This window comes from Eubalaena glacialis, chromosome 10, assembly GCF_028564815.1.
Source record: "Eubalaena glacialis isolate mEubGla1 chromosome 10, mEubGla1.1.hap2.+ XY, whole genome shotgun sequence".
In the NCBI taxonomy this organism is placed as follows: Eukaryota; Metazoa; Chordata; class Mammalia; order Artiodactyla; family Balaenidae; genus Eubalaena; species Eubalaena glacialis.
The window spans coordinates 25,486,932-25,504,689 of NC_083725.1; the positions used below are offsets into that span (position 1 = coordinate 25,486,932).

At 37.1% G+C, this 17,758-nt stretch overlaps 1 protein-coding gene and 1 pseudogene across 5 annotated transcripts in view; one reads left to right on the plus strand and one right to left on the minus strand.

Annotated features, from left to right (window-relative positions):
• The window catches only part of LOC133099823 (centrosomal protein of 78 kDa-like), a 49,816-nt pseudogene extending 49,514 nt beyond the window's left edge, over positions 1-302 (plus strand).
• The window catches only part of LOC133100092 (centrosomal protein of 78 kDa-like), a 36,248-nt gene that overhangs the window by 11,128 nt on the left and 7,362 nt on the right, over positions 1-17,758 (minus strand). For all 5 annotated transcript variants that reach the window (XM_061204000.1, XM_061203996.1, XM_061203998.1 and 2 more), the window contains exons 3-5: positions 3,463-3,597; positions 2,227-2,272; positions 310-440 (exon numbers count right to left, since the gene is read on the minus strand). In XM_061204000.1, the coding sequence (XP_061059983.1) occupies positions 310-440; positions 2,227-2,272; positions 3,463-3,597 (312 nt within the window). The remainder of the gene's footprint in view (positions 1-309; positions 441-2,226; positions 2,273-3,462; positions 3,598-17,758) is intronic.

The window sequence follows — 17,758 nt, forward strand, 5'->3', positions numbered from 1 at the left end:
CTGAATCAGCTGACTATATTCATTCAGAACTCAATTTCTTTATCTTATGATCACTACGGTTCTCCCTAAATCTAATATCCTAAGGTTCTAAGGAAAGGAAACTATATTACTAACGACATGTTTTGATTTTTATTTCTTAGAGTTCAAATGTCCACCATTCACCTTGGTCTAAGCTTAAGGAACCATTCAAGGGGATACAATGCAGATGGGAGGAGAAAACAGAACCCTCACTCAAGCTGTGCAGTGTTGCAATCAGGTTTCCATTTGAAAAATAATGTTCTCTATAGCTTTAAAGTGATAACTTTGTACCTGCAATGCTTCTTGTTTCAAACTGATTTTCTCTGGCTCTTCCTGAACACTTTCTGAGGAATCTTCGACCTCTTCGATTTCTGAGGAGGAAGGACTCTCTACTCTCACAGTCACAGGAAATTCTGATGGACCTGAGTGTCACAAGAAGAAGAGTGTCACAGAGTGTCACAGAGTTGTTAAACTAAAGTGCAAAGAAAGAAGATTGTATAAAAGATAACACAAGCCAGATACCAAATATCCAAATATTAGAGGACATTTAACAAAAGTGATCTGAGGTATCATTATTATTTCCTTTTAATTAATTAATTTATTTATTTTTGGCTGCGTTGGGTCCCCATTGCTGCACGCGGGCTCTCTCTAGTTGTGGCGAGCAGGGGGCACCCCTCGTTGCGGTGCGCGGGCCTCTCACTGTGGCGGCCCCTCCTGCTGCGGAGCACGGGCTCCAGGCGCTCGGGCTTCAGTAGTTGTGGCTCACGGGCTCCTGAGCGCAGGCTCAGCAGCTCTGGCGCCCGGGCTTAGCTGCTCTGCGGCATGCGGGACCCTCCCGGACCAGGGCTCGAACCCGTGTCCCCTGCATAGGCAGGCGGATTCTTAAGCACTGTGCCACCAGGGAAGTCCCTGAGTATCATTATTTATAAATGTCTCTCACTGCTCCTTAGTCTAAAACAGGCAATGAATAAGTAAAAGTACAGTAACTTACTTTTGCTATGTTACTGTACAGACCTCTGTTGTACCTGGTTAGGATTAGTAATGGGAATTGCCCATATTATTTTATTAAGTTTCTTTCACGGAAGCCAAGTGAAGAGCCAAGGTAAACATTTTTTCTCAGATCAACATTATACTGCAAATGAAAATTTTATTCTTCACCATCAGACAAAAACAGTCTGGAAGAAAATGTAGTTTTTCAGAGGAAAATACATCAGTAAAGAGACTGATAAAGAGTCAGAAGAATAATCAGAAAGTCAGCATATCTAAGCTGTGAATAATAGACGCTAGAATTTTAAAAAATAAATCACATACGCATATACAACTAAAACTGACCCATCAAAAATTTCAACTTCTCATCAGCCTTAAGCCAAAACTAGGGTAACAGTAATACAAGTCTCCTGTCAAGCTTCACTGCCACTGCAAAGTTGTCCAATAGGACATTTCTAAACATTTAAAAACTGACCTGGTCACAACCCCATAAAAGTCTACAGATCAGAAAAGAAGTGTGCTGGGATTAGATAACTACTCAGAAGACAAGTCACTAGGACATCATTTTGACAACAAGCAGCAAACCTGCAGCATAGGAAAATCCCAACAGGAGAACGAGGCGCACACCCCTCCCTCTGGGCATTCAAGGGCAGGACTGACACCCAAGATGCTCTTCTCTCAACCTCAGCAGTGGTGCCTTTCACAGAGCAACTATGCAGTCTCCCAAGACAACTGGGAAGGAGAATCTGGTACTGACAGTATTAGCTTGCCATGAGGCCATAAGCAAGGGAATGTGTGTGGCCTTAGTGAGAGAGCAGAGGTTTGGGAGATGTTGCTTTATGTTGGCTTTCAGATCAGGAATTTGTACATATAGCCCGCAAACAACATTTCTTGAAAGCATATGAACATTCTTGAGTATGACAGCTCCATGTGAGGGGTCAGAAATGGCAGTCAAGTTCGTTTCACTGGGTAACAGCTGATTTGCGGACTGGAGAACAGGCTTCCTTGTTTACAGACATAACCACAAGGCTGCCAGTTGTGTGCCAAATCCACCCAACTACACATTTGCATTGGGAGAGCGACCAGACAAGTTTTACATGGATTTATATCAGAGAGGGAAATGCTTCTTGTAAGGCTCTGTCAGTTTAAAAACCAAAAAGAATGACCATCCACCTTTCCCAATTCAACCCCCTATATATCATAAATATGATAGCTACATACCTGCAACTTATTATATACATCACGAGCTTTGATGAATGGAAAGCCCCTAAAAAGATATCAACAAAACGAAGTTAGATCTTGATGTGAATACATCACCAGTTAAACCCAGTTAATACAACTATTTAGTATTATGTACAGTATCCATACAGAACTGTGTATAAAAATAAATAAGCTCAAACGAAGGACCTGGAGGGCTCTGCTACGGAGAAAACTGAACAGAATTCAGCCGACTGGCTTGGTGGTAACTCTCTGAACTGCTGAGAGGCCCCTTCATTTCCTACGTTCAGGATGGTTGAGATTTCAGTCTCACTTCTTTAAATGGTGATATTAATCGTTCTCTAATTTACCATTCTGTGTGACGAGGATGGACCTGAGATTAAGTGTCTCAAGAAGAAGGTAGGAAACCACAGAGTTGTTAAACTCAAGTGCAAAGACTGGGGATTCAACACTATAGTTTATGCAACAGCAATTCACATTACCATTTGCAAAACAGTAGTTGGTTGTCCAATGGGGATTATAAACATCCATTTAACATGAGCTACTGAACAGATACTTTACACAGTAACTACTTCAAGTACTATTTAAAGTCAATTCTCTATGTTTTCTTAAGCAATTGTTAACCCCCAATTTCGTGAATACTACCAAGTAAGTCACTTGAAAATCATCTAGAGCAATCTATTTCACTTAGCAAGTCTAAAGCTATAGTTCAACAATTTTATTTACTGTTCTATGACAAAAATTACTATGAACAGCTATCCCCTGGATAAGTAATCAGCTAAAGCTAGTTTGACTCACTAAATCTGATTTACTGAGTTAATAAGCCAGTAGATTTAGAATAGGTCTAATGCATATTTCTCATCCATTCTGTATTAAACTATTCCCCATGCCTAAAATGTCTTTTTTCCCATTCGTACATATCCAAATTCCTACTTCTGTGCTGTAGGGCTTGGCTCAACTACACCTGCCTTTAGTGAAACTTTTCTCACCTGCACAATTGGTGATAATTTTAGTCTCCTCAAGACTCCCACGGGGTTACCTCTGTTGTGACACTTGAGAAACAACTTGAAACTCCCAATTACTTTTTGTTTTTCTTCCTTAGAGGGCTCATTAGGCAGAAGCCATGTGTGAGTTATCTTTTTTCCTCTATAGAAAGCACCAGAGACCGCCCACATAATAGAAGTTCCAAAATAAAGAATTCTGAACGACTGAAAAAGACAGGGAATGCAAGCACGCTACCTGTTCCTTTTTGCACGTCTGCAGTACGCCACGGCAGGAAACCAGACACACCAGGTGGTAGAGGTTCAGGAGCATAACATTCTTTACCAGCAGAGTGTTTCCTTCCATTACTTACAGGTTTCTTTGCGGCCAAGCCTATGTTTGACAAAGAATGGAAAGAAGGAATCAAGATGTACCAAAAGTCTACAGAGCAACTGTCACACGGTTACACTTCGAAAGGAATAAAACAGGCACTTGACGATGCCAAGCCCATTAAAAAGAGGATCGTTTTGTACAAAGGTTTTACATAAGCCAGCATTTTTAAAAAATATAAGTTCTCTACAGTAACAAGTTATTTTAACTAAAACAAAAGTATTGAGATGTGCAGAAATGCAAAAATAAATTTTTAAAATAATCCCAAAGTATGATACATTTTATGTATCATGCAGAAACACTCAAGTTTACTGAATCTTAGAACACCTTTGGCATTTCTGAATCTCAAGGACAGAGAAACACAGATACACCCATGACTTCTGCCAAACAGAATCTTCAGAATTAGACCAAAACTTCAATTTAAGATGAATTTTTCTATGTAAAAACAATAAAAGTTATAAGGCTGCAAGTTGCTGGGTGGTAGGTGAATCAATGTTACTCTCCTATAAGCCTGTCAACCTTCACTGCTCCTTTGATTTCATATAGAAAACACACAAAAAAAACAAATGAAACCCACTGGATAAAAGAGTGAAATGTGGAGACTTATCCTATATTTCAGTAGTAAAGAGGCAAGTATCTTTATATGAAATATTTGGTTGCAAAAACTAGACCTACGTGTTAATAGTTTATTTAGAACAAGCCATATATTAAAATTCACATTTAAATATTTAATTTGAATTTACTGAAAACAAACATCATAAGTTAAAATGGTTATATTTATCCTTCAAATCTACTATATTTACTTTAATAGATCTTTATTGGAGTATAATTGCTTCACAATTCTGTTACTTTCTGTTACACAACAAAGCCAATCAGCCGTATGCATACACATGTCCCCATAGCCCCTCCCTCTTGAGCCTCCCTCCCACCCTCCCTATCCCACCCCTCTAGGTCATCGCAAAGCACCGAGCTGATCTCCCTGTACTATGCTGTTGCTTTCTACTATATTTTAGCAGCATTAGGATGCAGGGTAAAATGGAGTGTATGTGGTAATATAGGACAAATATTTCATAGAGTGTAGGTTACTGATAATCACCACACGATCCTGTGTGATTTACATGCGTCTTAAAAATATATAGGAGCTCAGTTCATTTTGTGCTATTTTATTGTGTTTTTTAACTTAATTACCGTCAAAAAAAAATGTTTGCATGCATGTGGTTTGTATGTGTATACCCTTCCTTTACTTTCAGAAACTAATGCAAATACATTTGTATAAAAAATTTTTTTAATTACACTTTTCTTGTTAGGAGATAAAAAAAATTTCTAATAAAAGTTCCCATCTGGGGCTTCCCTGGTGGCGCAGTGGTTGAGAATCCGCCTGCCAATGCAGGGGACACGGGTTCGAGCCCTGGTCTGGGAAGATCCCATATGCCGCGGAGCAGCTAGCCCCGTGCGCCACAGTTGCTGAGCCTGCGCATCTGGAGCCCGTGCTCCGCAACAAGAGAGGCCGCGATAGTGAGAGGCCCGCGCACCGCGATGAGGAGTGGCCCCCGCTCGCCGCAACTAGAGAAAGCCCTCGCACAGAAACGAAGACCCAGCACAGCCTAAATAAATAAATAAATTAATTTAAAAACAAAACAAAACAAAACAAAACAAAACAAAACAAAAAAAAAGTTCCCATCTTTTTTTAGGCATACAATATAATTACAATAATTACAATATAAATGTGACACAATTCACACCATTATTTCACCCCTATACTCACCTGGATCTAGGTATGTACCCAGATACTGATTTGGCTTACCTCTATGTCTCCAAATAACTGAGGCAAATACAAAAAAAAAGCCCAAGAAATAAAATTACTCTTAAAATAGCTCAATGAGCTTGTATACTTCAGTTACATTTCCACTTTGTTTAATCATGCTAAAAAAAAAAAAAAAAAAAGTTTGTTTTCTTCTCATTCCATGATGCCCTATTATATACCACCAGGTACTAATTTTACAGAATTCCTAATATGTTTTACATATACATGTTTTATTTATATATATTTCCATTTCTAATATCATAACAAAAGTCAACTTAGCTATTTTAAGAATGCTTTACATATGATATAAATTTTTAATAATAATATCTAATTAGTGTGATATCACAAATCTTAACTTCTTTGTATGTACTATTTGATTATTAAAATATCATTCTCTTGAAATAACAATTGGCAGACAATCATAAGCTTTTTTTTGACTTCATAAACACTCTTAACAACTTCTATTTAATACACTATTGTCCAAGCAAGTTGATTAATAGAGAATCAAAAACATACATCTTGAAGTTGAAAAAAACAAAAGCTGTATTTATGAAGATGTTTACAATAGTTTATTTTAGGTTATTTCCAATTTTTCACCAATTTAAAAAATTGACCAACTCAATGAAACCTTGTGAATACAATGTTAAAAAGTATAACTATGAATCATAAAATTTAAATTTAGTATGAAAAGATAAGAATGGCAAATTATATTGAAGCTATGTGGAATTATGTTTATAGATAGCAGGAAGAGAAAATAAAAATGTAAATATTGCTTGACAGGATAATGAGATTAGAGGTGGTCTCTTAAATTTTTCATTGTTATGCTAATACAATACATTTATGAAACCCCAAAATCTTCAAACAACACATATTTTAAAAATTATGGTAAAATACACAAAACAGAAAATTTATCATTTTAACCATTTTAAAGTGGACAGTTCAGTGATATTAAGTCAACAAATTTTTAAAACTTTCAGAGGGTACCTGAATAAAAGATGTGTTGTCCATTGGTGATTTTAATGTATCTGGTATAGAACTAAAGTCACCACAAAACTTTTTCTGGGAAATTGGCAGATCATAAACATAAAAAAAATTATTTTGCTTTATATTAAACCTTATTGTTTTACTGTTTCAAAATTCAAATTTACTCACAAGAAAGAGTCAGTTTCATATTAGATTTGGTTTAACAAATGCTGCTCCTGCTATTCATTCTTATCACCAAAAAAAAAAAGATTATTTCTGACTAATGATAATATGTTCCAGAAAATAAAAAGTTAAGGTCTCTTAGAAACAATACAAACGTTATCAGTAGAAGAAAATTATAGCAAATTTATATATTCAGGAGAATGTGAAACTTATATCACTGATTGTTAAAGGGTTTTAAAAGCTTTTTATTATATTTGGTAACAAAATTATAGGCTTAGTTGTAAAATCCTGGGTTAACTACCATTTGGAAAATTAAATATACATTACAGTAAACATTTAGAAAATGTTTTTCTAAAATTTTCAATCTAGGTCAATAAACTTGTCTGTAGAAGTCCTTTATAAGGATAATACATATTTCAAGTTTTTTTTATCATTGAGAGAAACAAGATATTACCTGATTCAAAAATTTATGTAAGCATTTCGAAGAAAGAAGCAGGGAACAATGGGAAGGTTGCAACTGGGAAGAAATTTTGTTTCTTATAGCACAAAAGGTAATTCTGCATTAAAAAAAAAATCATTCCTCAAAAGCGCCACTACTAAAATTATCATCAAAGTGCACCCCAAATTTCAATTGCAAAGTATTAGAAGTAATCATCCACTAGGAAATATTTTCAAAATAACGAAGTTTTTATGAGATCCAAACAATAATGTTGGTTAATATTAACATCTCTTTAAATTCATTCATTATATCTATATTCTATAAATTCTCATAAGTATCAAAATAATTATAGGTCTCCTAATATGCATGTGGTTAATACTGGCTGTTTTAATTTTAGCACATTGGAAAACATAAGGGGTATAGGTTCTAGTAGCATTAAAAACAAGAAAGAGTTAACCAATTCTTTTTTTTTTTTTTTTAATAAATTTATTTATTTTATTTATTTATTTTTGGCTGCATTGGGTCCTCATTGCTGTGCGCGGTCTTCCTCTAGTTGTGGCGAGCGGGGGCTACTCTTTGCTGCAGTGCGCGGGCTTCTCATTGCGGTGGCCTCTCCTGTTGCGGAGCACGGGCTGTAGGCACGCGGGCTTCAGTAGTTGTGGCACGTGGGCTCAGTAGTTGTGGCTCGCGGGCTCTAGAGCGCAGGCTCAGTAGTTGTGGCGCACGGGCTTAGTTGCTCCGCGGCACGTGGGATCCTCCCAGACCAGGGCTCGAACCCGCGTCCCCTGCATTGGCAGGCGGACTCCCAACCACTGCGCCACCAAGGAAGCCCCAACCAATTCTAATAGTAGCTTTTCCTTTTCGACCACTTCCCAAAATTATAGTTCTCTTTTTCTGTCTAGCAGTTTTGGATGGTTCCTTCACCGATGGAGAAGTTATCCACTGGTACTGAGACAGAAATGATAAATATGCCATTTAAGTTACAGGTAATTTAGGAGGGTTTGATCTTCATTGGAAATTAAGATACTTTAAGTTAATAAAAGGTTTTCAATCTGCATTTCTGGGAACCTAAATTAAAGCATCACACAACATTTTCAAAAACAGAAAAGCCATTTCATTTGACTAAAAACTTAGTTTTAAGATGGCAGAAAGTACCTTGATAATTTTCTTTTCAGAAAGAAAGAAAAACAAGCCATTAAAGAGAAATTCTTCCGAGAGAACTAAAACATGTTATGACTTGGCACTCCTTCCATCTGGAGAACTTTTTTGATAACTGCTTTCATCACAGAATGATCTAAAGTAAAATAAATTGAAATTAGAGTAATTATTTCCCAGTGAGTGGCTATTTCCATTTAAAACCAAAAGCCAACTAATTATTGCTTTTCCCATAAAATTAAATATGACATCTACATTATGTAATTATACACTTATTTCCCCCTTTGTGTATTCTAATTTCTTCCTCAAAAACCTAAGATGCCATCTTGCAGACTGCCCCCAGTGGCTACTATTTTGGCAGCAGCAGAGGTCAACTTTAAACATTTTGCATCTAAAGTGGCTTTGGATACCTTTGGATAGAAAGTACAGTCTGAGCACTGTCCAGACACTTAGATACCTAAGGCGCATCTAAGATAACAAACCAAAGTCCTGATATTCCCTCAAAAGCTGCTCCTCCCATCAGCCCCCTTTTTCTAAGTGATACCACCCAGTTGCACACATAATCATCGACGACTTGTCTCCTTGTTACTATTTCCTTCATACCCCACATCTAATCTATTGGCAAGCCCTGTTAGCTACACCCTCAAAACACAACCTGAATTCAACCACTTTTCACTTGCTCCAAACTTCCAACCTAAGCTAAGCCATAAACATCTCTTATTTGGACCACTGTGATAGTCTCCTAACTGGTCTCCCTGTTTCTCTTCTTTATCCCCCCAAGTCTATTCTCTATACCAAGTCATCTTATTCAGATACTGTTTGGATCATGTCTTTTTCCAGTTCAAAACCCTCTACTCATTTAGAATAATCCACACCTTTACTCTGGCCTTCAAGACTTTACAAGATCAGACCCCTGGCTAGCTCCTTGACCTCATGTCATACCACACTCTTCTTCACTCAGTACTCTGACCATGTTGGCCTCCTTGCTTTTCCTTAAATACTCCACCCACCTACATGCCTGCATACTCATTGCCTCCTTGTCCTGGAATGTGCTTACCCCAGATCTTCCATGGCTTGCTCCTCTCTTCATTCAGGTCTCCGTTCAAATGCCACTTCTCCAGTGAAGCTGTCCCCTAACAAACCTATCCAATGGAGTCCTACCTGCTCCTCCTCACTCTCCTTACATTAAGATATTTTTGCACTTCCTACTGTCTAAAATTATATTACTTATCTCTTTACTCATTTCTATCTGAACCCCTTCACTAGAATGTAAGCTCCACGAGGGCAAGACTTTTGTCTGTCTGGTTCACTGCTTTATCCCTAGTGCCTGACCCGTATCTGGCACACAGAAGCTATTAAAAAAATTACTTGTGAAACTGACAAATGAATAAAGTACTCCTTGCAAGAATTCAGAGGTTGCACAACAAGGAAATAATGCTCTTGGTGGAAGCAGGCTTAGTATCTAGGTTTACCTCTATTCAGAGTAGCGATAAGAACAATTTAAAGGTATAACTCACTTTAATTAGTACATTATCTGCTAAAAACATAAGGGAAGTGCAACATTAGAAAAGTACAGTTGACACTTGAACAACATGGGTTTGAACCTCGCGGGTCCATTGACACATGGATATTTTTCAATAAATATGTACTATCGTCCTACACGAGCCAAGGTTGGTTGAATCCACAGATGCGGAACCACTGACTATAAACTTATACCCAGATTTTCAGCTGCGTGGGGGGCGGCACCCCTAACCCCCAAGCTGTTCAAGGGCCAACTGTATATGAAGAGGAAGGTGAAACACATTAAGTTTTAAAACCTGTCAATGTGTGAACAAACTCTTTTTGTTTTGCTATGTGTTAATCAATTAAAAAAAAAAAGTGACCACATACCAACAAGTGGATTTTTTTCTTATATCCAAAACGACCAGAGTTCTGTTGCTTTCAAGGGCCTTTAGTAAAGCCTTTGCTCCTTCACTGGTGAGGCCACACTGCTGCAGGTCAAGTGCTTTCGATGAAAGACAAAAGGTCACTTGCGAAGTCTATACAGATTTAACATATAGACAACTCTCATTTTCTCACGTGTGGAAGAGTCCTGCACAAGACCAGCCATGGCAGATTTGTAATTTTGGGTATGGAAAAAAACAGAAACGTATACGCACACACATAATGCATAATCCAATTTTAAAACCTCTTCTTGGAATGTTCATTGCAGCTCTATTTACAATAGACAGGACATGGAAGCAACCTAAGTGTCCATCGACAGATTAATGGATAAAGAAGATGTGGCACATATATACAATGGAATATTACTCAGCCATAAAAAGAAATGAAACTGAGTCATTTGTAGTCAGGTGGATGGACCTAGAGTCTGTCATACAGAGTGAAGTAAGTCAGAAAGAGAAAAAGAAATACCGTATGCTGACAGATATATACGGACTTAAAAAAAAAAATGGTTATGAAGAACCTAGGGGCAGGACAGGAAGAAAGACGCAGGTGTAGAGAATGGACTTGAGGACACGGGGAGGGGGAAGGGTAAGCTGGGACGAAGTGAGAGACTGGCATGGACATATATACACTACCAAATGCAAAACAGCTAGTGAGAAGCAGCAGCACAGCACAGGGAGATCAGCTCGGTGCTTTGTGACCACCTAGAGGGGTGGGATAGGGAGGCTGGGAGGGAAACGCAAGAGGGAGGAGATATGAGGATATATGTAAATGTAGAGCTGATTCACTATGTTACAAAGCAGAAACTAACACACCATTGTAAAGCAATTATACTCCAATAAAGCAAAAAACAAAAACAAAACAAAACAAAAAAAAAACCACTTTTTGGATGTGCAATGATAAGCCTGCCTTTAGTACAAATAAATCATCCAACATATTCTACAATTACAGAACTGAAGAATAACTGTATATAACCTATGAGAAAAAAATATCACAAAATGAATCTCAGTTCATAATTAGCAAGGGCGGCAGTGGCATGTAAACCTCAGAAGCAAAAACTGGTGGAGCTGAGAAATGCACTGCATTCGTTTGTTCATGATCTTGAGCTTCAAATCACACTTCAAACTAGTTAAAAGGGGAAAACGAAAGAGAAGAAATGTAATAACTGTTAGTTTTAGAGCAAAACAGGCAAGTCTAGGAGGATAAAAATAATAACAAATTCAAAGAATGTGTGAATACACAATACATGCTAAAAACCTATCATGAAAGTATGATGGTCAAGAACTCTCTCAGTAAAAGGTCAGACAAAAACTAGAACAAATGATCATGAATTCTAGTAGTTCTGGGGCTGAACAACCTACTCACTTAAACAAAAGGGATCATCACAAAAGCGCAGGTATTAAAAAATATTACATGAAAGGCAACTATCATGAGTCATTTTTTTAAGTGTTGCGTGGAGCATCACATTAAAATAACTGGAGTCTTTCAACGCCCCATGACACACAGAAATAGAAAGTGAGACACATGGATCTGACAGATTAGAATACAATCGTTACAACCTCTCACTACAGAAGAATGGACACAGGGTATAATTAACCAACTAGCCAAATTAATACAAACAGCCAGTAAACCCACCAGTAAATCAAAGGAATACAAAATAAAACAAAATGTGGTTATTCTCCTATCAGATTGAGCCAAGCCTTTAAACTGTGTATACCCTTTTGATCCAACAACTCTCTTTCTAAGTATTTAACCAAAAGAAATAGTCAGAGATATAGGCAAGGATACATATCAGAGTATTATTTGGAACTGAAAAACTGGACATAGCTTATATACAAGAATGGATAAGCTATGTGTACTGTGGCATATTCACCTAATGAAACACTGAACAGTCACAAAAAATGATGCAGTAGATACAAATTTACTGACTTGCTAAATTAACTGAAAAAAGTTATGAAATTTGGAGTAATCCCACTTGCATGAAAAAGGGAGAGGTACTCATTTTTGTAGTTTTACACATTTTTAAAAGTGCTACAAGCCAGTGTTTGTGTGAGGCAGGCTTCACATCCACTGTTGGGGTGGACTACAAATTGGCATAGCATTTCTGGATGGTAATTTGGCAATGTGTATCAACAGTCTTAAAAAGGTGGCAGCAAGAAGAACTACAATCCTGCAGCCTGTGGAACAAAAACCACATTCACAGAAAGATAGAAAAGATGAAAAGGCAGAGGGCTATGTACCAGATGAAGGAACAAGCTAAAACCCCAGAAAAACAAATCAATGAAGTGGAGATAGGCAACCTTCCAGAAAAAGAATTCAGAATAATGATAGTGAAGATGATCCAGGACCTTGGAAAAACAATGGAGGCAAAGATCGAGAAGATGCAAGAAATGTTTAACAAAGACCTAGAAGAATTAAAGAACAAACAAACAGAGATGAACAATACAATAACTGAAATGAAAACTACACTAGAAGGAATCAATAGCAGAATAACTGAGGCAGAAGAACGGATAGGAACAGAATAAAGAAAAAAGAATGAAAAGAAATGAAGACAGCCTAAGAGACATCTGGGACAACATTACATGCAACAACATTCGCATTATAGGGGTCCCAGAAGGAGAAGAGGGAGAGAAAGGACCAGAGGAAATATTTGAAGAGACTATAGTTGAAAACTTCCCTAACATGGGAAAGGAAATAGCCACCCAAGTCCAGGAAGCGCAGTGAGTCCCATACAGGATAAACCCAAGGAGAAACATGCCGAGACACATAGTAATCAAATTGGCAAAAATTAAAGACAAAGAAAAATTACTGAAAGCAGCGAGGGAAAAATGACAGAAAACATACAAGGGAACTCCCATAAGGTTAACAGCTGATTTCTCAGCAGAAACTCTACAAGCCAGAAGGGAGTGGCATGATATACTTAAAGTGATGAAACGGAGGAACCTACAACCAAGATTACTCTACCCGGCAAGGATCTCATTCAGATTCGATGGAGAAATCAAAAGCTTTACAGACAAGCAAAAGCTAAGAGAATTCAGCACCACCAAACCAGCTCTACAACAAATGCTAAAGGAACTTCTCTAAGTGGGAAACACAAGAGAAGAAAAGGATCTACAAAAACAAACCCAAAACAATTAAGAAAATGGTCACAGGAACATACATATCATTAATTACCTTAAACGTGAATGGATTAAATGCTCCAACCAAAAGACACAGGCTTGCTGAATGGATACAAAAACAAGACCCACAAATGTGCTGTCTGCAAGAGACCCACTTCAGACCTAGGGACACATACAGACTGAAAATGAGGGGATGGAAAAAGATATTCCATGCAAATGGAAATCAAAAGAAAGCTGGAGTAGCTATACCCATATCACATAAAACAGACTTTAAAATAAAGAATGTTACAAGAGACAAGGAAGGACACTACATAATGATCAAGGGATCAATCCAAGAAGAAGATATAACAATTATAAATTTATATGCACCCAACATAGGAGCACCTCAATACATAAGGCAACTGCTAACAGCTATAACAGAGGAAATCGACAGTAACACAATAATAGTGGGGGACTTTAACACCTCACTTACACCAATGGACAGATCATCCAAAATGAAAATAAATAAGGAAACAGAAGCTCTAAATGAGGCAATAGACCAGATAGATTTAATTGATATTTATAGGAGATTCCATCCAAAAACTGCAGATTACACTTTCTTCTCAAGTGCGCACGGAACACTCTCCAGGATAGATCACATCTTGGGTCACAAATCAAGCCTCAGTAAAGTTAAGAAAATTGAAATCATATCAAGCATCTTTTCTGACCACAATGCTATGAGATTAGAAATCAATTATAGGGAAAAAAACGTAAAAAACACAAACACATGGAGGCTAAACAATACGTTACTAAATATCCAAGAGATCACTGAAGAAATCAAAGAGGAAATCAAAAAATACCTAGAGACAAATGACAATGAAAACATGACGATCCAAAACCTACGGGATGCAGCAAAAGCAGTTCTAAGAGGGAAGTTTATAGCTATACAAGCCTACCTCAAGAAACAAGAAAAATCTCAAATAAACAATCTAAACTTACACCTAAAGGAACTAGAGAAAGTAGAACAAACAAAACCCAAAGTTAGCAGAAGGAAAGAAATCATACAGATCAGAGCGGAAATAAATGAAATAGAAACAAAGAACACAATAGCAAAGATCAATAAAACTAAAAGCTGGTTCTTTGAGAAGATAAACAAAATTGATAAGCCATTAGCCAGACTCATCAAGAAAAAGAGGGAGACAACTCAAATCAATAAAATCAGAAATGAAAAACAAGTTACAACAGACACTGCAGAAATACAAAGCATCCTAAGAGACTACTACAAGCAACTCTATGCCAACAAAATGGACAACCTGGAAGAAATGGACAAATTCTTAGAAAGGTATAACTTTCCAAGACTGAACCAGGAAGAAACAGAAAATAAGAACAGACCAATCACAAGGAATGAAATTGAAACTGTGATTAAAAATCTTCCAACAAACAAAAGTCCAGGACCAGATGGCTTCACAGGTGAATTCTATCAAACATTTAGAGAAGAGCTAACACCTATCCTTCTCAAACTCTTCCAAAAAATTGCAGAGGAAGGAACACTCCCAAACTCGTTCTATGAGGCCACCATCACCCTGATACCAAAACCCAACAAAGATACTACAAAAAAAGAAAATTACAGACCAATATCACTGATGAATATAGATGCAAAAATCCTCAACAAAATACTAGCAAACAGAATCCAACAACACATTAAAAGGATCATATACCACGATCAAGTGGGATTTATCCCAGGGATGCAAGGATTCTTCAATATATGCAAATCAATCAATGGGATACATCATATTAACAAATTGAAGAATAAATACCATATGATCATCTCAATAGATGCAGAAAAAGCTTTTGACGAAATTCAACACCTATTTATGATAAAAACTCTCCAGAAAGTGGGCATAGAGGGAACCTACCTCAACATAATAAAGGCCATATACGACAAACCCACAGCAAACATCATTCTCAATGGTGAAAAACTGAAAGCATTTCCTCTAAGATCAGGAACGAGACAAGGATGTCCACTCTCACCACTATTATTCAACATAGTTTTGGAAGTCCTAGCCACGGCAATCAGAGAAGGAAAAGAAATAAAAGGAATACAAATTGGAAAAGAAGAAGTAAAGCTGTCACTGTTTGCAGATGACATGATACTATACATAGAGAATCCTAAAAATGCCACCAGAAAACTACTAGAGCTAATCAATGAATTTGGTAAAGTTGCAGGATACAAAATTAATGCACAGAAATCTCTTGCATTCCTATACACTGATGAGGAAAAATCTGAAAGAGAAATTATGGAAACACTCCCATTTACCACTGCAACAAAAAGAATAAAATACCTAGGAATAAACCTACCTAGGGAGACAAAAGACCTGTATGCAGAAAACTCTAAGACACTGATGAAAGAAATTAAAGATGATACCAACAGATGGAGAGATATACCATGCTCTTGGACTGGAAGAATAAATATTGAGAAAATGACTATACTACCCAAAGCAATCTACAGATTCAATGCAATCCTTATCAAATTACCAATGGCATTTTTTACGGAACTAGAACAAATCATCTTAAAATTTGTATGGAGACACAAAAGACCCTGAAGAGCCAAAGCAGTCTTGAGGGAAAAAAACGGAGCTGGAGGAATCAGACTCCCTGACTTCTGACTATACTACAAAGCTACAGTAATCAAGACAATATGGTACTGGCACAAAAACAGAAACATAGATCAATGGAACAAGATAGAAAGCCCAGAGATAAACCCACGCACCTATGGTCAACTAATCTATGACAAAGGAGGCAAAGATAGACAATGGAGAAAAGACAGTCTCTTCAATAAGTGATGCTGGGGAAACTGGACAGCTACATGTAAAAGAATGAAATTAGAACACTCCCTAACACCATACACAAAAATAAACTCAAAATGGATTCGAGACCTAAATGTAAGACCGGACACTATAAAACTCTTAGAGGAAAACATAGGAGGAACACTCTTTGACATAAATCACAGCAAGATCCTTTTTGATCCACCTCCTAGCGTAATGGAAATAAAAACAAAAATAAACAAATAGGACCTAATGAAACTTGAAAGCTTTTGCACAGCAAAGGAAACCATAAACAAGACGAAAAGACAACCCTCAGAATGGGAGAAAATATTCGCAAACGAATCAATGGACAAAGGATTAACCTCCAAAATATATAAACAGCTCATGCAGCTCAATATTAAAGAAACAAACAACCCAATCCAAAAATGGTCAGAAGACCTAAATAGACATTTCTCCAAAGAAGACATACAGATGGCCAAGAAGCACATGAAAAGCTGCTCAACATCACTAATTATTAGAGAAATGCAAATCAAAACTACAATGAGGTATCACCTCACACCAGTCAGAATGGCCATCATCAAAAAATCTACAAACAACAAATGCTGGAGAGGGTGTGGAGAAAAGGGAACCCTCTTGCACTGTTGGTGGGAATGTAAATAGATACACCCACTATGGAGAACAGTATGGAGGTTCCTTAAAAAACTAAAAATAGAACTAAACATATGACTCAGCAAACCCACTATTGGGCACATACCCTGAGAAAACCATAATTCAAAAAGACACATGCACCCCAATGTTCACTGCAGCGCTATTTACAATAGCCAGGACATGGAAGCAACCTAAATGCCCATCGAGAGACAAATGGATAAAGAAGTTGTGGTACATATATTCAACTGAATATTACTCAGCCATAAAAAGGAACGAAATTGAGTCATTTGTTGAGATGTGGATGGATCTAGAGACTGTCATACAGAGTGAAGTAAATCAGAAAGAGAAAAACAAATATCGTATATTAACGCATGTATGTGGAACCTAGAAAAATGGTACAGATGAACCGGTTTGCAGGGCAGAAGTTGAGACACAGATGTAGAGAACAAACGTATGGACACCAAGGGGGGAAAACCGCGGTGGGGTGGGGATGGTGGTGTGCTGAATTCGGCAATTGGGATTGACATGTATACACTGATGTGTATAAAATTGATGACTAATAAGAACCTGCAGTATAAAAAAAAAAAGAAGTCTTAAAAATATGTCACACTTAGTCATTCCACTTCTACGACCTTATTCTACAGAAGTAATCCCAATGGACACAGAGACGTATATACAATGTATTCACATTGTTTCTGACAGGGAAAAGCAAATTGTGTAAATCTAATTGTAAAGAATTGATTAAACTATGGGACATCGATACGATGGAATACTACGTGATACATCATTAAGTGAAAAAAGCAGGAATATGAAATAGCAAGTATACTACAATTCTATTTTTGTAATCCCTAAGTGTACAAATATATTTATAGAAAAATAAAAGACTGAAAGTGTATGCACCAAAATGAACAGTGATTATGTCTGGGTATTAAGATTATAGGTAATTTTTCTCTTGTTACTCCGTAGTTTCTATAAAGAATATATGCAACTCTTAGAGAAAGCTTAAAAGCAAAATAAAAGCTATCAGTAAAATGAGGCTTTAAAAAAAATCCTATCACAATAGTATCATGCCAAAAGCTAAGCATATATCATATTAAAAATTCAA